Source organism: Amphibalanus amphitrite, unplaced genomic scaffold (assembly GCF_019059575.1).
Source record: "Amphibalanus amphitrite isolate SeventyFive unplaced genomic scaffold, NRLGWU_Aamphi_draft 001367F_arrow, whole genome shotgun sequence".
NCBI classification, from domain to species: domain Eukaryota; kingdom Metazoa; phylum Arthropoda; class Thecostraca; order Balanomorpha; family Balanidae; genus Amphibalanus; species Amphibalanus amphitrite.
The window spans coordinates 68529-87547 of record NW_024882860.1 but is presented as its reverse complement, the minus strand read 5'-3'; the positions used below and the strand labels follow the sequence as shown (position 1 = coordinate 87547).

The window sequence follows — 19019 nt, the reverse complement described above, 5'->3', positions numbered from 1 at the left end:
AGGGTGAATAGGTCAAAAACGCCCCCATTAAGCGCGAAACCTTCTGACACTCAACCCAACCCAGATTACTCAAACCTCTGGGCACCATCATGTAGCTCATTCTTTTTACTACGCTTTGAGACCAAGAAAAGACACTTGCGTGTGGTATTTAACCCCCCAAAAAGGTTTCCGCATACCCTTACAAAAGGGCGTTTTGCCCCACACCCTGGGTAATACGCCCACACCCATGTGCAAAGAGCCCCCACCCCATCCATCAACAGAAAATGATGAACATGGCAGAACTTATCGTCATTCTGACGTCATTTGTGGTCAACCTATCATAGCCTTTGGAATAAAATGTTGTTGCAATGTGTAAAATGGATGCCCGGAGGAGTCCTGAAAGTTTGGTTACGATATCTGCAGTCGTTTAGGATATATCAACAAAAAAGGACAGGGAGAGGCCTTTTCGGCCCCGACCTACAGGGCGCTACCCTGCACTCTCACCACCGTGCAAAACGCCCCCCTTTCAGAAAACTGGGGGCGTCTTGCCCCATGCATCGAGTAGGCGTCTTTCCCCATCCACTCCATTTCCGGTCAACAAAATATTGACAAAAAACGCGCCACTAACGCCGCAGCATAGTAAATTCAACAGAATGACAATAAAACGCAGTTTTGAGTGATGTGCACAATAGCAAGTTTTGTGATATAAAGAGGGCATCAAAAGCTTAGGAATCTTCTGTAAAAACAACAAAAACAACACCCAAAACCAACATCAGCACCTACCCACGCTGCTCCTCAAGACGCAGAACCGGAAATAGAGAACTACGTTAACAAGCAGCTGACTGATCTGAAAGACAGGATAAAACACCTATCCGTCGATAAGATCTACGATTTTTTTAGGGGAGGCGTTTAACCCAGGGGTGCGTTTTCCCCACAGTTACCCTACTCATGGCTGTCGATGGTCTCAGAAAACAATAATCATGCATCCACGGAATTCTTTAGAGTACATATTTCATATTTTTATTGTTACGTTCGTAAAAATAAGCAAATACAAAGCAAAAAAGCATACACTACACAATCGGATATGCATCATTTCAATGACCGACACGTTGACAGCCGACGAAGTTTAACTACGCAGCGTGTTGTGTAAAGTAATCTTGTTGTGTAACCTTTTCACCCCAGGGCAGGGTTCCCGTGACATTGTGAGTGTGACGACAGTGCCCTCCCTCCTCCCTTACCCTCCCCGCTGTCAGCCCTCCCCCACCCTCAACCCGTCATCCCCGCTCCCCATGGTCGCGCTGTGAAGTGTGACAGTCCCGTGAGGTGTGGTGAGGGGCGGTCGGTGAGTCAGATAGCATATTGCATTGTCCTACTAGTTAGTAGATATAAAATGAAGTGCCTCAAATATGCAATCGAGATATGCAAAATGCAAATATGCAGTTCGCATTGCAGCAGCTACAGCAGTATCAACTAACTATATATCCTGCAAAAAGACAGATAAGTTGATTTTCGCTTATTTCTTCAAAAGTAATAAATAAATAGATTGGTCGGCTCCCGGACCCCAGGGAACATTAACACTCATCCGTGGAAAAAGGCCAGAGAAGAGGATAGAAGAAAGAAAGAGAAGTTTAGCCTATACAGCGATGGTCGCTGAGTTTATATTACATATTGGCAGAAAGAGTGTTCATTGTTGAATAACTGTGCATCTGTGCCAATAAAAGAACAACTACAAACAACAACAACAACAACAACAACAACAACAACAACAACAACAACAACTATAACGACAGCACATCCATGGCATGGTCATTGACTATTCGATTGATCTCTGTCTTATTCCGTCCACCGGCTGCTTAAAGTACAGCTCACTGCGCTTCTCTTCTTAGTATAGCGTCTTCCAGGTCGCCCGCCCTCCCTGCACTGTGCCGTTGCACCAGGGCGCCATCCTCCAGGGCAGAGCAGCCCTCTTCCTGCGTCCCAGCACGCTGCACGGTTTCTGGATGAAGTTGAGCGAGAAGCCACGGTTGTCCGTCTCTCCCTGTCCCTCCGTGTCGTCAAAGCGCACACGGACTACGTACGGCTTCATGTACGCTGAAAAGAGACATAAATATTATATCGGTGATTTCATCACATCAATTGCATAGGATAATACTAGAGTTAGCTTAACAATTTTCGATAAAAATGATTTTTTATAGACATGAGTTTGGGATAAACGCACACTCTTATTTCGAATGCCTATTCGCCATTACTTGATAGCACAAAACGGCTGCGAGTCCTGGTTATAAACGTACAATTATACATAACAATTCATCGATGACAGAACGTCGCAAGATACATTCGATACCGCTGTTGATGATGGATTTCCAACATTCGTTCTGCAATCCTTAGCAACGATACAATCCCATTATAACTAGACCACGAGAGACCGTGGTCTGCCGTGACCCGTGCTCGACCGCACGCTTTCGTACTCACTGATGGCTAGAGTCGGTGCCGTGTTCTGGGCTCCGGTTAGGTACTACTTACTGATAACCGATGCCGGTGTCCGGTTACAGAATTTGCATGCGTATACTCATTACTTACTAATGGCCGGTGTCGGTGCCGTGGCCTGGGCTCCGTTGGTTCCCGCCCAGGTCCCTCCGCAGTGCCGGTCGTAACCCTGGTTGTTGGTGGTGCCGCCTGTCTGTCCAGTCTGGGGTAGCACGCCAGTCTGGGGACACAGTGTCAGTGTCAGTTTCAGTGTCAGTGTCAGTGTCAGTGTCAGTGTCAGTGTCAGTGTCAGTGTCAGTGTCAGTGTCAGTGTCAGTGTCAGTGTGACTGCCGCCCATCTGTCCAGTCTGAGGAAGCACGCCGGTCTGGGGACATAGTGTCAGTGTCAGTGTCAGTTCGGTGTCACTGTCAGTTTCAGTGTCGGTTTTGGTGTCAGTGTCAGTTTCGGCGATCTAAAATAAGCTGCCCATGAAATTTATTTTCAAAGAAGGTTCATTATTTTGCATGAATGCTGGATAAGTAATAGTATACATGGTGTACATATATGGATAAGTATGTATAGTTATGAATTCATCACATGAAATTGCAAACGTCTTACCTGCGATATGCCGGCGATAATGAGGAAGTCGTTTAGACATTGGTCACTTTTCTGAGAGGACGATTGCTGACCTAATCGAAATGGATTTGTCACTGGTCTGTAATGAGAGAAAATAATGCAATCAAATGTGCAGCTATACATACATTCTCCTAATATGAACCGTGCTGTTCACGGCTACGAAAAAAAAATTACGTAGACTAATCATAGCATAGAATATATCACAGAATCACCGAAAACGAAATTTATTCTGATGAATGACGACATATAGACTTCACTATATGTAGACATCAAAGTAAATGTTTCATTCGAAGTAAAACCAGAATTCGGCCACGTAATAATATTTGGTAGCCAAAAAAAGTTTTCCATCTATCCTCCTATTAGACGTCTTTTGCCTCTTGTCATATGAGTCAGCCCGCACTTACGACGCAATGTATTCGATGCTGCAGTATAGCGCTTCGTCCCGAATACATATGGAGTAACTTTGTGATGCCAAGTGTGGACCTATCTCGGAGCCGTCGAAATTAAACGACTTTATAGTCCCACTGACTCCCGTGTAGTATTGTAGACAGGCCGACGGTGCTGGCGGCAGAACGGGTAAGTGACAACATCAAGAGACACAGACACTGATTGAAGAACATCACTTGATTCCACCTCCTCAGTTTCAGAGTAATTGACGTTTCTCTTTAGTAGCAGAAGCAATTAGTTACATAAGCAAAAAAAGGTTATTTAATTGTCGAGAAGTTATTCCGAGATCAAGACAAATAAACGAAAAATGTCTTCCAGTCGAGGAAATTTCTGGGCACTTCGGTCTCTACGCTACCTCAAAGTGAGCCACTGAGACCTCGGAGTCGCACCAGTGCCTTACGGCTTACCACTGGGCTAGGGAGGCCTAAGGAAGGGTACCTGCAGGTGGCGCTTTTTGGACCTGGACAGATGGCGCGCGTGCAGAGGATGGCTCAGTCCGGTGCCTCAGCCGGCAGAGGCTCTGAGGGCTCACCTCTGGTGGTGCTGTTGCACTCGATCTGCTGAATCTTGATCTTCCAGTCACGGGCGATGGTAGTGGTCTGAGTGGCGCCCTGCGTGGTCGATATTTGGAGCACCGTTCGATCAGAGTTCGGGTCCACGTCGATATACACTGGAATCGTAAAACAAGGCGTTAGATATGACATAGATGTATAGTTATAAGTATCATAGATATCAGTGAATACAACAAAACGCCATTGTCATGGTGACAGGTATGTAGTGAACGTCCGAGGATCTTATGTATTTGGTGTGCATAGCGCGGGGATGGTGACGTAACTGTAAGCATTTAATAGCCACAGCGAGAATGCCTTTTTAATTATAAGTGCGGTCAAAATCTATCATAATCGGTGCTAGTGCTGAAAAACGAACAATGGTGTCAGTTACCGGTTAAATGCAGGCAATACCTACCCTACCACGATATCTATAAACAAATGATGATGTCAGTGCCTATCAAAGGAAGACTTGACATGATCCCCACATTTAATTCTTCACTTCTAATGTCTCATTGTTTAGTTGGAAAGTGAGTTAAATAGCGCAAAGAAAGTGACTAGAAAGCAGTCCAAGACATCTCCTCATCCGGATGATGGCTCGGGTTGGCTCAGGCTTGGTCAACAGCTGGGCTTGTTTGGTTGGTTACCAGAGTGGTGTGTGGCCACTGGCCTTTCCACGATGACAGGGCAATGTCTGTCCCCACTGGACTGAAATGGGCGGGGCTGCACAACCCGCGTGACTGGCGCTGATCGAGCTGTGTCCCAATGGCTTTCAACAACCGGCCGGGTGTAATGCATTGTCATGCTGAACGCGAGTGAATTCGGCTCGGCTTTCACAGAAAGATAGAATAGCGAGGTTGAAAAAACATCGTGAAAATGGAAACGCAAAGCGCTCAGAAAACAGATTAGCCCATAAGACGATGCTGTTCTTTCAACTAGCATTCTATCAGTTTGCATAAATGAATTTACAACTGACATTTACCCGACAACTGCATCTTGCATATTACCGGTGCGATAAATAACTGTAGACTGACCAGTGTTGCCGCGGCCAGATTTTACAGCGTACCAGGATCGCATCTAATTCGTACCAGATTGGCTGTTTCTGGCTGCGTACCGTACCAGATCGCAGTAGGTCAACTTGTTATTAATTCAGTACTTTAAAATAGCCACAATTTCGGTATATTCATGCCAGCAAGTAATTTATGGCTCATTTGACCCCGTAGTTCGACCCATTCGTCTCCCCGCGTCGCTCCTTGAAAGGCAGAAAGGCCGAAGGCGCTCTTCTGAAAGCTCCCGAATTGTATCCTACTTAAAATTGGCATAAAAATAGAGAAATCGAAATCCTGCCTTCGAGAGGGGGTACTCCAGTTGAGACTGGCGATTGCACCCAGGATCCTAGCTTACACCCATAATCCGAAAATTGCCACAGTGATATTGCCCAGCCTGCAGCCGGCGGACCGTCCTTGGCAATTGGCAATGGTACTTGGCAGCCGGCGTGGCGCGCGAATTTCACACTTGTTTACTTCTGCTAGCACACAACAGGAATAGGTATTAATAATTCTGAATCCGATGCATGACAAATTATGATGATAAATTTAGAAGCACCATCCCTCCGGACTAAAAGAATTGTTTTGTCTTTTACTTATATTGAAAGAAATATTAAAATGCCAAAAAATGCATTTCGACGAAAAAGTACCAGATTTCGTTTAGGCGTACCGCCGTACCAGAAAGGTCGAAAAAGTACCAGATCTGGTACTAAAGTACCAGGACGGCAGCACTGAGACTGACAAACCTAAGGAAGAACGGATTTAAAGCGCAACCGCCGTTGATGCACGTGTCTTTATATTGCCTCAGGGCCAACCTCAGGGCTCAGATATATCCGAGAATATTGTTCTCACAACTTCTCACACAAATTTTCTCTGAACCATACATTTCCAGTGATCAAAACACGTGCAAAATGATTCAAGCGCTTTAACTCCGTTCTTTCTCGCGCCAATCGAAATGAAACAGAATTCCCGACGGCTCAGAGGTGACATCCGATCCCTCCGACCGCTCATCCAGTGGGTGTCCGCGGCATCTCTCGCGTTTATTAGGACGGTGTCCGGTGTCAGTTCGTACAGCGTGTCGGATTGCCCGGCTGTGTGCAGTTGGGTAGAGGAAATTTACCAGTCATCTCCTCTCGTAACTGCACTGGCTGGTAAAACCGGCTCCACCCGAGGCCACCGTTTGGATGGACGGTGTTTAGTATTCGTGATGCATATAACGATCCAATGCGTTATTACTATGCATGTACCGGACTCCGGAGTTACTTCAAGGGCGCTCATACAACTCAGAACTTACATACTTACTGCTAGCAACCGCTATTTTCTTTTGAGCCTCAGTCGTCAAGGCCGCATTCTTACCTTTGTAGTTTGCATTGTTCATGGTCAGAGAATCAGACCTGCTGCCGGATGTCACCCACCTTATTATCTGTGAGGTAAATTCCGACCATCCCATGATGTGCAGTTGTGTGCGCGATCCCTGGCTCATGCCCTCCCGGTGACCTGAGTCCCTCCCATTTCCTGCCATTCCCTCCCATTCCCTCCCATTCGCTCCCATTCCCTCCCATTGCCTCCCACTCCCTCTCAACTCACTGTGTGTGCGCGAGTTTTCTCCGCAGATAACGGGCACGGCGTTCACCACTCCGGACACAGAGAACGCGTCCGTTGTGCACTGTCCCGAGGCGTTGTCCGGCTGGGCCAGCCGGAAAGTGTCGAAGTCGAGTCGGAGCTGACAGATTCGCGCGGACGAGTCCCGGTACACGGTGAATCTGGCGTCAGAGTGGTGGAGGTCACCAATTTGAGAGAAGGGTGCGGACGGTAGAATATGGTGGTACTGAATAGCATGGCTACTGAGTATAGTTTACATCTATTCAGCGCATAGACGCATACGAAGTACCTAACTGAAGGTAAAACAATCCATGGGCATAGGCCAGAGCCAGGCAGTGTTTCTTGAGGAAAACAGTTGAACCCAGATGAATAGGTGGTAGGTGATTGCATGTTCCCTTTTCGTAAGTTACAAAATGAAAATATGTACCGCAATAATAAAGGACAAATTATTGCACATGCGAGTTACCCATTTTTGTAACAGTCGCAGTATATTATTTGCATTATTCTCAGAATAAAACATATGATATTAAACTTACTGGCAGTTGGGTGTGTTGCCGGCGTCGGTGCTCTCAAAGTAAGAGTTGTTGTACCGCGTGAAGTTCCCACAACTACCGGTCACTGTGGGTTAGACGATCATTGTGATTTACGTCTTATGTGTTACGTAATATTATAGATTATCATTAATGAATACGACTAAGATGCAAAATAGTTGTCCGTTTCGGTTTCTTAAGTTCTTTGACAGATTTTCACAAGGAAAACTATTCGAAAAGCAGTAATAGATAAAATCTGTTTTTGTACAAGTTAAGCTCAATAATAGAGATGCCTTGTATAAGCACAAGTAATGTTTTGGTAGTAATGGAATTGGAAATACAAAAGTGAAGCGAGTGATGCTGAGGTCGTCCGTCTCGGAAGCAATTAGATTAGGTAATGCATTTCAGAGCTATGTCCCGGAACTCCGCGAATTATTCTCCTAGCACACCCATATCGACGCCCGCCCGCCTTGGGGTGCCCTCCCTCTCTACAACTCACTGGTGCAGCAGACGCCGTAGCCGTTGGCGCATTTCCCCGCCTCCTGGCCTCCCCGGTTGCGACACTCGTCAGGGGACACGCACGTGCCGTTCAGGTTGTTGTCGCCCCTGCACTCTTCGTTGGCGAACCGCACTATGGTGAAGATGTTCAGGACTGGGGGAGACAGACGAGTAGTGCGATCAAGGTCATATTGACTGAAAAGTGTGACTGTGACTGAAAAGCAATAGCTGGAGTTGGCTGGTAACACAAATGATATTGAAGTATTGAATAAATCGCATCAAAGGAAGAAACGTGCCTTAGAAGGGGCTAAGCACGAATATAATGGACCGACGGTCACGGTTTTATGCTAAAAAGCATGCACAGCATGCACGCTACACGGCACAGCCGAGAACAATTGCATGACGCAATGACTGCATGCGCTAAGTTCGGGCTCGGTGCTAGTGACTCATGCTCCGTTGATGTCGCTGGGAACGGCGGCACGGTCGTTTCCTTCACAACTAAAATTAAACATTAGACAGGCCTTGTCTGCCTACATACAAGGGCACTAGGCACAGGCATGCATATGCAAAGCTTAGAATCTTTCGATAAGCTCTATGGCAGATGTGTTACCAGAACTTGTGAAAATGGCAATGTGACATGGCACGGTGTCAGAGTCCTCCTCAGTCGTTTTGGCTTCTCTCCAGCACAAGCTCCGGTTTGTTGAACAAGTTCAAGGTGACGGCATAATACTTAAGTAGAAACTGAGCCTTATCACATAGTTCATTGCTCAATGCTTATCAGGGGCGGATCCAGGAAAACTCCAAGGGGAGGTCCGAGGGTCATGAAGCGAAGTGGTGCCCCTACCTATACCCAAAATTAAAAACTCAACGGATTTCGTCCACTTCATTTTGGTGGTGCCCCCATTTTTATTTTTTTTTATTTTTTTTTTTAGTCAGTATCTTAACTCTTAGCCACAACCACATTTACCAATTGTAAGCAAGTATACCCAATTAAGTATATATGAAGTAGTATGAAGTAGTAGTAGTATCAGCAAGTATATATGAATGTGCTATGTGTATATATGTTGTGGACGCTGAGTAGTGAGTACTTACCAGGAACGTTATCAGGTAAGCAAATCGTTGTCAGTCCGACGAACTTGACCTTGGCGTCTAAAGGGTCTGTCCTTGACACTTCAGGCTTGTCAGGGGCACCAAAGTCCTTCCAGGGACACCACAAACCTGTCAGGGGCACCTACGGCCTTGTATGGGCGCCACAGGCCCGCCAGGGGCACCACAGGCCTGCCAGGAAGCAGGGGCACCACAGGTCTAGCAAGTATACACGACAGGCCTGTCAGGGGCACAACGGGCCTGTTGTGCCCATGAGCACCCCTAGGGGCAGGGGCACCACAGTCCTTCCAGGGGCACCGCAGGCCTGTGAGGGGCACCAGCGGCCTAGCAGGGGCACCAGTCAACACAGGCCTGCCAGGGGCACCACAGACCTGTCAGGGGCACCAGAGGCCTGCCAGGAGCACCACCGACCTCGCAGGGGTAACTTGGGCCAGTCAGGGCCCAGGGACACCACGGGCCTGTCGAGAGGCACTTCAGGGTTTTCAGGGGCACCATAGTCCTCTCCGGGCGCAGGGGTAGCAGGGGCACCAGAGGCCTGCCAGGGGCACTACAGGCCTAGCAAGGGCACCACTGGTCTATCAGGGGCACCACGAGCCTGTCATAGCCAGGCATCTCAGGCTTGTCAAGGCCCAGGGGCACCACAGGTCTGTGAGGGGCACCAGCGACCTAGCAGGGGCACCAGTCAACACAGGTCTGCCAGGGGCGCCACAGACCTGCCAGGGGCACCACAGACCTGCCAGGGGCACAAGAGGTCTGCCAGGGGCACCACCGGCCTCGCAGGGGCACCTTGGGCCTGTCAGGGGCACCACGGGCCTGCCGAGGGGCACTTCAGACTTTTCAGGGGCACCAATCCTCTCCGGGCGCAGGGGTACCAGCGGCCTAGTAAGGGTACCAGAGGCCTACCAGGGGCACCAGCGGCCTAGCAAGGGCACCAGAGGCCTGCCAGGGGCACCACAGGCCTAACGAGGGCACCACGGGCCTGTCAGGGGCACCTCAGGCTTGTCAGGGCCCAGGGACACCACAGTCCTTCCAAGGGCACCGCAAGCCTGTCAGGGGCACCAGAGGCCTGCCAGGGGCACCACAGGCCTAGCAAGGGCACCACTGGCCTGTCAGGGGCACCTCAGGCTTGTCAGGGCCCAGGGGCACCACAGTCCTTCCAGGGGCATTACAAGCCTGTCAGGGGCACCAGAGGCCTAACAAGGGCACCACAGGCCTGCCATGGACACCACAGGCCTGCCAGGGGCACCACCGGCCTTGCAGGGGCGCCTCAGGCCTGTCAGGGGCACCACGTGCCTGCCGGGGACACTTCAGGCTTGTCAGGGACGTTACAGTCCTGTCAGGGCCCAGGGGCACCAGGCCCGTGGTGTCCCTGCTAGGTCTGTGGTGCCCCTGGCGGTCCTGTGGTGCCCCTGTCAGGACTGTGATACCCCTGATAGGTCGGTGGTGCCCCTGGCAGGTCGTTGGGCCCCCGGGCCTCAAGGGGGGGGCATGACCCATGTGACCCCCCCCCCTTGGATCCGCCACTGATGCTTATGCATTTTGATGGTAGGTTACACCCTTGGTGACTGTGCAAATAAATACAGCGAATGCATGGACACGCCTATCTAAGAACGGCAAGTACGTTTGGTAACTGCTCGCCCGATTGATAAGTCGCGAGGAACTATTACCATTTGTGTGGAGAACTGACTATGCGAAAGCCTATTTGTCTCGTTTGTAAAGATTTCGCGACGTTTTCCCCGCATTCTTATGCGAAGTAAGCCGTATGGGCGATTATCAACTGCATCTATGGCGATCCATTTAGCCATGTATGCGCGAAAAGACATCCATTTTCTCGTCATGTCATAAGCGAGTGAATTTCATGAAAAGAAAACTTCCTGCCATCCATTTGCCTGTCACAAACACCACACAGCACCAAACAGTCGGGTACTCACATTTGGCTTTCCTGTCGTTGCTGCTAACCCCCGGCAGCTCCGTGGTGGTCCCCGGCTCCTGGCGTCGCCATGGCAACCAGGAGGTGATCCACGAGAGGTCACGCTCCGACCTGGATAAGGTCACATTGGCTGCCGCTGTCTCCACATTGGCGGCCGCTATATCTTCTAACCGGGATTCGACTTGAGCGGAATATGCGCCCAGAAGAGCCCACCACAGAAACACCCCCAGAAAGAGCATTGCTCGGGGCAATGTGGTCTCCTGGGACATACCCGCACTTCTGTGTGAGAGCTCCCAGTGAAGCTCCCTTAGAGATTCAAACTGGACAGATACAGGAGCTGACAACTGAAGGCAGTGCAAAATATCAGAGCACTGACAAGATTGAACACCAGCACGATCTGTCTTCTAACGCTAACTGAGGTTCGGCCGCCACTCGTCCGGCGTTCTATACCGGACACAGATCCGGGCAATTGTCCGCCCTGTCGCCCCTGTCGCTCGTTTCTTTGTCCTCCGTGTTTTCGGCTTTTGTTTGTGGCGTTTCACTTTCGTCTAGAAGGGCTCGGCTAGCGAACTGGCCCGATGCGGGGTTAGCGCCGTTCCGCAGAGTGCGACCCGTCTCCTGCTGCGGAGAAAGTCGGCCGAGAACGGAGTGGCAAACGATAGCTTTGTCTACTTGAATATGCCGTTCAGCATGCGACAGGTGGTGTGGGTGGGGGCTAGATTCACTTTCAGAGCTGCAGCCATGCGAAGAGCAATGTCGTTAAAGCTGCCACAGCTGGGAGGGGCGCAGAACCGGAAACCGCTAGTTTGATCCGCTAGAATGAATCATCTTATATACAAAGCATCACCTCAGGAAATTTATTAATAAGGCTGACCTAGTCTTAGGATCTCGAGGCTATTATTCTTGCAACTCCATGTAGCTAATGATAAATTGTCGACATTTTTAGTAGGTTCCACCATGACCAGACCTACGAAGCGATGCAATCTAATGCTTTTGTGGATGAAGGAAAACGTGACAGATCTTGAGAACAGCGACGTAAGCACCAACGACACTGCACGTGTTTGAACTTCAGTAACTATGACAACGTTCATATGACGTTCATGAAGCTCACGTGAAAACAAAGTGAAACAAGAAGTGAATTTCTCAAGAAGTTGCAAATTAACACAACTTGCCAGAACTCTACTGAGGTCTTTACGCAGCCTTCTTTCACGGCATTATCGCCAACAATAGTCGCTTGAGTCTAGTAAAGTTTAATCGCGCCGTGCGCCAGACAACAATAGTACTCAACCGTCGAGATGACTCTCAACCCTCAGCTACATGTGGATCCCACTACGATTCGCGACCCGAGTCTGGCGCCTTACATCGCCGCCAGCACCGTCGGCAAGGTGACGGGCAGTGAGTTCGACGAGGCCGACGAGGTGCTGTCGACCGACACCACTGAGGCGCTGCGAGAGGCCGCCAAGAAGCGCGCCGACACCTACGACGAGGAGGACCCGCAGAGCAACAAAACGCCAGTAGCGCCGGTAATGCTGAATTTTAATGCAAATTGGGTATTGCATATTGCACAATGCATATTGCACCTTCGTGGAAAACGAAAGAAAGAAAAATAATGCTTTATTTTCAACATTAAATTTAACGTTACAACACTTCTAAAGATGCGATGATGCAAATTTAGGAATTTAGATAGTAAACGAGTGTATGTGTAAAACGGGACCTCTGAGAAGTTCTTGTGTGGTTAACTCTAAGATGCACATCTGATGACAATACAAAGTTGCCAGTATACAATATTCGACTGCTATCATGCACATATCATCCCTATTAGCCGTTTAGCCGTATAAGCCGTTTCCGTATTAGCCGTTTTCACGACGGCTATCTGGTACACATTTGGCTCACATTTGGTGCAGATTTGGTCAGTTTGGTGCATTCCCTAGATAGCACGTCATGAAAACGGCTATTGACATCTGGCATGAAAAGCTGTTATGTACCGTTCTGTTTGAGTTCAGTCGATCTCATGCATTATCCCTCATAGATTTGCATGCATTTTTCATCTGGTACGTTATATATCAATCGTGCCTGTCAGGAAACATCAATGGCTGGCTTTCACCAATTCTTTGTCTCCTTTTACAGGTGGGGCTATTGGCAATGCACCTACTAAACATGAAGAGCTTTGATCAAACCGCCAATGGTAAGGACTGTCCTCTGCTGAAGCTGAAGTTCAATTTAAGTAATTTTCCTCCACAGTCCCCAATAAGCGTATGTTTATGAAATGTATGAGGATTGAACATTTCTACATATAGCAAGTCTTTTTCAATATAATCATATTTTTCTGACTTCTCGACATTCTCATTCTATAGACGAGGACCTGTCAGATCCAGGATCTCGGTTCAAAATACTGATATCCATCGGCGACGTCTATAAGGAAACGGGATGGAAAAGAGGCTCGCACAAGCACTCCCACACGCGTGAGAAGGACAAGGTCGTCAACGTCCTAACCGGAGTGGCCGTGGATGAGGTCAAACACTTCTCATTGACGGTAAGGAGAACAGACTATACGTTGGCATTGCAACCCCACACATTTGTTTTACTGTATACGTGTATTGTATATGCTTCAGGCATGGCCAATGACCATTCATTTATCTAATTGCACCTTTCAAATAATTTTTCATGTTTGACTTTAAAATGTAATTGTGAAATGCGAATACCAAAAAGTAAAATAGACTAAAAATAAACGTACTGATCGACAAAGCAATGCCAGGAATTCTGCTGACAGAACTTGTTCTGACCTTTGTTGTGTGACTGTATTCCAGGTTCCACAGCAGCTCTCTGACCCAAAGAACGTGCTGAAGCTGGAATTGTACAGATCTCTGGCGGGTGACGGGCCATCGGTGGAGCCGCGGATCATGGGTAAACACATATTTAGCTATGCTATAGAAACCTAAATTTCTTCGTGGGTTTTTGCTTGTAAGTGCTGGTAAAAGTTACACTGTTTCAGGCTGAGATGACAAGTTTTTTCATTATTGCATTATTCTAAAGCAAGTCGTGAGACGACGTTGACCATTCGCAGGATCTGTCTAGCGCCTTATTTATCTCCGCTCGCTTCTCGTACATAAGATACCCGTCTGGTGCAATTACTTCCGATGAACGTTATAAATTTGGTTTTCTACTCGAAAACCTCCGTCTGAGAAACCACGCAGTAACTTTCTTCGATTAAAGGAGAAATTGATTTTGAATATGGTCAGCATTTTCATCGGAAGACTTCCTCTTCCTTTGAAAAAGCTGAGTGTAAATTGCAATCGTTGTAAGTTAAACATTACGTTCACCTGTGATATAAATCATCTCCTTCGCCAGGCATGGTGGAAGTGCACCTCCACGAGATCATCCAGGCCATGATGGTGATTGACGTGCTGCCGCTGTCGCTGAACGGTAAACATGTGGCCGACCTGTACCTCGAGTTCGCCTTCATGTACGGCGCACTGGGCTTCCACTACTCCACTCAGGTAAGACAAAGACGATTGGTATACGATAGACGACAGGTAGAAGATGGGCTGTAAGTACGAATGTGTCTGAATGTGGATGGTGGATGTTGCAAAGATACTAAAAAGATACCGCTATTTGTCGATGTTCTCATCGGATGAATGAATGACAAGACATGCGGTTGGTTATGGATGCATTCAGTAGTTTATAAATATCTCCGCTTTCAGTTTTGACCATCGAAGGTTGTCAGCCTAATACTTGTTCCAACAACTGTCCGAACCAGTTTGGTACTCGCTAAACCCTCTCTGGAGCGTGTCTGACCGGTTTGTGACGTCTGCGGCCAGCTGGAGAACCCCGGGTTCAACCCGAACCGGGACCTGGCACGGACCATGTTCCCGCGTGTGGCGCTACCCGAGGACCGGGACGGAGAGGTGCTGTTACCGGTACCCCAGCACCCGCCCGCCTTTATACCGTGGACCTGCCCGGTCACCACGCACTGGGACGGTGCGTAGAATCTATTACCTATTCTGCAAATTCATTAGCGTATGTAGATTAGCGTATGTAGATTCTGAAGTGGCAACATTATATGAATACTGTATGTATGGGGTAGCGCGCAATAAAAGAAAATTATTGCCCGATGTGACACCATTGTATTCTGAGGGCGAAGACCGAAACATGCTTTATTGCCCAAGGCGTAGCCGAGCGGCCAAGGTAAAGCTCTCAAATCGACCTCCTTCACCTTCGTTGCAGAGGCGGTGAGGCGTGCGCCGGAAGGTCCTGAACCAACCACGCAGACCGGCTTCACTGAACGGGTCCGAAGTGAGGTGCGCCATATCCTGGATGACTACGTGCCGCTCCGGTCCCGGGCAGATCGACTCGCGTTTCTCCGGAAACTAGTCAGGGGAGCACCCGGTCCTGGACAGGTCAGAATTATCACAAACACGCCTTGAACACGTCTTCATCTTTAGAGTCCTTCAGCTTCTTGGATACTCCCCTCCTTTTCAATTTCTTCACTATGTCGCTCGAATAAGGTGGATATGGTGGAATAAGGTGGAATAAGGTGGATACTGTGGACATTGATACGCTGATGACTATCGTGCACAGCATGAAACCATCGACAGCCACGGGTCTTCAGGGTATAAGTGTGCAAATGATGCAGAAATTCTTTTATGGTATCGGGCCTGTCTTGCTCAATATTATCAACTCTAGTCTGTCTAGTGGCGAAATACCAACGGCATGGAAACATGCAGTCATCACACCGTTACCCAAAACACCCAAACCGTCGCAACCGTCTCAGTATCGCCCTGTGTCTGTACTGCCAGCTCCAATGAAAGTGATTGAGCGCGTCGTGCAGCAACAGCTGGCTCAATACTTCAGAGACAACGGTCTGTTCACACACCACCAGCATGGCTACAGGGCGTCGCACTCTACAGAGACCGCTTTAGCTGTAGTGACTGAGCGCATTTATCGAGCGATGGACGGAGGCAGTGTTAGCATTTTAGTGTTGCTCGACCTGTCTAAATGTTTTGACAGCGTAGACCACCAGCGATTACTCACGAAGCTAGCACTGTATGGCATCGATGTGACTTGGTTCGCGAGCTACTTGGCCGGCCACTCTCAACAGGTCAAAGTCAGTGCGGGTGAGGGAGAGCCGATCATGTCCGACACTTTACCCAATGACAGCGGTGTATCTGTATACCAGGGCGGTTCTCTTAGTTGTATTCTATACGCCATCTATGTGAATGATATTGGGCTTTACGTTGATGATGTAGAAGTTATTCAGTTCGCAGACGATACCCAACTTCTTATAACCGGACCAAAGAAACATCTTAACGCGATGATCACAACTCTCGAACGCGCTCTCGATCAACTCGCAAATTGGCTCAATGAAAACCGGCTGAAGGTCAATGCCGCGAAAACGCAAATGATACTTTTCGGAACGAGGGCGATGCTGAAAAACCAGCCGAAGATATCGGTAAACTTCTGCGGCACAGCCATCGAGGAATCCCGCGTAGTTAAGAATTTAGGACTTTATATGGATAGGCACCTGACATACGTAGATCATGTAGACCACGTGGTAGGAAAATGCAGTGGCATTCTGGTTGCGCTGACGCATGCAAAGCATAGCCTTCCAAAAACCTCGCTCAAGCCACTGGTCAGCGCTCTGGTTATGTCTGCCGTTAGATACTGCTTGTCCATCTATAGCACGTGCACAAAAACAGAACTCCATCGCATACAGAAAATCATACATTTTGGAGCGAGAGTGGTCAGCGGAAAGAAAAAGTTTGAACATATTTCTGGAGTGCTCAAAGACCTTAAATGGCTAACAGCATCTCAACTTGCTCAATACCACCGCGTCCAGATGGTCAGCAAAGTGCTGGCATCAGAGCTTCCCCACGCATTACACGATATTATCACGGACGCAGACCGCCAGCACGAACACGACCACCAGACACGACAGAACAATCGGCTGAGACTACCAGCCATTCGAACAGAGACTGGTAGGCGCCAGCTTGCGTATAGTGGCGTACAAATGTACAATGATGTGTGCCAGGGCAGAAGAGATCACGACTCATTCAGGAAAGCACTCTACCGATTTGTACGGCGTGAACCGGACTAAAGAGTTAAGCCATGCGTGTATGCATGTGTCTCCAATTTTATGTGGATGGATGTTGGTGTGTGGTACATGTGTTATCCTATTTTTAATGCAATTTTACCAACCGGACGTGCGCAAGTGAAAACCCGAAATTGTCGGATCTTGAGCGAAATAAATGTCTATGTCTATGTCTATGTCTATAAGCAGTTGAAAATAAGGAACATTAAACCGAGTAAATAAATATGTCTTACTGACAGATTATCAGCACAATTCACTATGTCTAATGCCATTACACTCACCTCTCCTTTGTATGACCGCATGACATCGTCTCCTTTTCCAGAGTGCGGACGCTGTCGGCGGCGGTGGCAGTGGTGGAGGTGGCGGCAGCAGTGGTGGTGGGAAGGAGTCTGCCGGGGCGTCGCCCGGTCCTTCCACCAAGCACCCGGACCGGAAAAGACCGGACGCAGACCAGTGGCGGACCACTCTGTCGGAGCCGGAGCCGGGTCCGGACCAGAGGGACCGCGGACCGCCGGCCGTGCGGTCCGATCAAACAGGTAATGTGCTCCGGCTGCTGGACCAGAAGCGGCGTAGCTGGACACTTTTTAACGATGGACCTAACCGCAACTGTGTGCATATTGTTAACATGATTAAGCGATCAATTAACCTTGTAATCCCTGTCAGATCCACAAAGCAGCTGCTGCGGTTTTTTGATAAGATGACATATCTTTGAACACCAATGCACGCTGAGGCGCCCTGTACACTTCGACCATTATCATCATCGATATCTGCGAGCGACGTAGATCCGTATAGACGAACCAGCGTGCTATGGTAGGTCGGCCGTGCTGTGGTTCATTGTATCAGGACTCAGGCGGGGTTTGTTTCAGCTCAGCTGAGACAGAGCAGCGGCTCGACGAGCACTCTGATGCCGGCGCTGGTGTCTCGGACGGCGCCGGCCCCTGGCCCGGGGTCCGCCGGCTGGTCGTCGCCACCCAGCCCGGCCAGCAGCAGCGCTGGGCTGGCCCAGCAGTCTCAGCAGCTTCAGCAGCTTCAGCAGCCGGTCAGCCGGCCGAGCCGGCCCAGCGACACGGAGCCAGCAGCCCTCGGACCGCAGCGCTCCGGCAGCAGCGCCGCCAAAAGTCAGTGCCTGTCTTTACCAATGAGTAATAGATATGCAACCGATATACGTTCCGTCGAGGTATAGGAATGCAATGTCAGACAGGTATATGATCGAAAGAGCCGATAGAGATGACCAAAAGGGACGACAGCATCACTTTAACGGCAGTGCCAGTGCAGTGGAGACGATAATACCGATAACACCGACATATGCCACACCCTCAATACCCTTGCCCCCGCTGTCCTGCCTCAGAAAAAAAGTCAGTCAGGTCGGTAGGCCTAAGGTCGCTAAGGTCGCTTGACTGAAACTCATCTTAGGTAAGTTTCTTTCGCTAACGTTTTAAAACCAGGAATGAGAACAGCTTCAATAAAGTGTTACATCTTATCACAGGACAGTTTCAAAGAACAGTGACCTGGATCCTGTCAGCTCTCGCATTTGACCCTGTTCTGCAATTTCTTCCTGGCAGTAATGGCTCCTAAGCAGATTCGCCGGGCTCCCCTGCGGCGGCCTGCCGGGGATTCCTCATCATCAGTCGTCAAACCGGAAGAAGAGGACGCCAGTCTCTCTGCCGACACCGCTGTGGAAATTCAGTGACGTCTTACAGACCGGCCCCACGCTGAGAGTGACGCGCCAGTCCGTGACGTGTGTGACGCTGTGACGCAGAACACGACCCTATGCGGAACGTTTGGCTGTGACGCCGCCGTACTTTTTGCTCGTTTAGTTTCGGTTGTGAAATCGAAATCAATCTTTCTGTTTGTTGATATGTGTGAGCTTCGTCGTCAGTTGGATTTGCCCGGCAAGAATGGCCAGGGATCTACGTTGAGTGTATTAATTGCAGTCATTCTTGCTGTATATTTGATGTGCTGATAAATGACGCGTACGCTGTCAGCAGCCGGAAGGGAAGACCGCAATACGATGTGCTATGCTCTTGTGCATATTGTGTATAATTACGTTTTGGTGTATAATGTGTAATAATTAATCACTGTCTTGCATGTGTTCAATGCATATAAAAAAATGTATAGAATAAAATGAGGTATGAGGGCAA

The 19019-nt window shown here is 48.9% G+C and overlaps 2 protein-coding genes across 3 annotated transcripts; one reads left to right on the top strand and one right to left on the bottom strand.

The window, feature by feature from the left end:
• Positions 1 to 1256: 1256 nt before the first annotated feature.
• On the bottom strand, positions 1257 to 11814 carry LOC122372509. The gene is made up of 9 exons (XM_043349740.1): positions 10792 to 11814; positions 7755 to 7907; positions 7262 to 7343; positions 6711 to 6886; positions 4062 to 4199; positions 3487 to 3643; positions 3065 to 3161; positions 2560 to 2686; positions 1257 to 2070 (listed from the first exon to the last, which is right to left on the bottom strand). The coding sequence occupies exons 1-9, from the start codon at positions 11057 to 11059 to the stop codon at positions 1862 to 1864; spliced, it is 1407 nt and encodes a 468-aa protein (XP_043205675.1). The 5' UTR covers positions 11060 to 11814; the 3' UTR covers positions 1257 to 1861.
• A 10-nt stretch (positions 11815 to 11824) lies between these two features.
• On the top strand, positions 11825 to 19019 carry LOC122372508 (C2 calcium-dependent domain-containing protein 6-like). Of its 2 annotated transcripts, none has more exons than XM_043349739.1 (10): positions 11825 to 12313; positions 12918 to 12975; positions 13145 to 13323; positions 13598 to 13694; positions 14139 to 14287; positions 14609 to 14768; positions 15015 to 15187; positions 17201 to 17414; positions 17750 to 17996; positions 18441 to 19019. In XM_043349739.1, the coding sequence occupies exons 1-10, from the start codon at positions 12086 to 12088 to the stop codon at positions 18451 to 18453; spliced, it is 1518 nt and encodes a 505-aa protein (XP_043205674.1). In that variant the 5' UTR covers positions 11825 to 12085; the 3' UTR covers positions 18454 to 19019. The 2 variants fall into 2 exon arrangements, with proteins under 2 accessions (XP_043205674.1, XP_043205672.1); XM_043349737.1 differs by having other exon boundaries at positions 11827 to 12313; positions 17745 to 17996.

What these genes read in the sequence shown, in the direction of transcription:
- LOC122372509 (XM_043349740.1), bottom strand. Translation starts at nt 11,059, where the DNA reads ATGTCCCAGGAGACCACATTGCCCCGAGCAATGCTCTTTCTGGGGGTG. An exon ending in AGAAAACTCGCGCACACACA is followed by an intron (nt 4,200 to 6,710) that starts GTGAGTTGAGAG and finishes TTACGATTCCAG; the next exon opens with TGTATATCGACGTGGACCCG. An exon ending in GGCACCGACACCGGCCATTA is followed by an intron (nt 2,071 to 2,559) that starts GTAAGTAATGAG and finishes GTCTCTTTTCAG; the next exon opens with CGTACATGAAGCCGTACGTA.
- LOC122372508 (XM_043349737.1), top strand. Translation starts at nt 12,086, where the DNA reads ATGACTCTCAACCCTCAGCTACATGTGGATCCCACTACGATTCGCGAC. An exon ending in GAGCACCCGGTCCTGGACAG is followed by an intron (nt 15,188 to 17,200) that starts GTCAGAATTATC and finishes CTCCTTTTCCAG; the next exon opens with AGTGCGGACGCTGTCGGCGG. An exon ending in CGGCAGCAGCGCCGCCAAAA is followed by an intron (nt 17,997 to 18,440) that starts GTCAGTGCCTGT and finishes TCTTCCTGGCAG; the next exon opens with TAATGGCTCCTAAGCAGATT.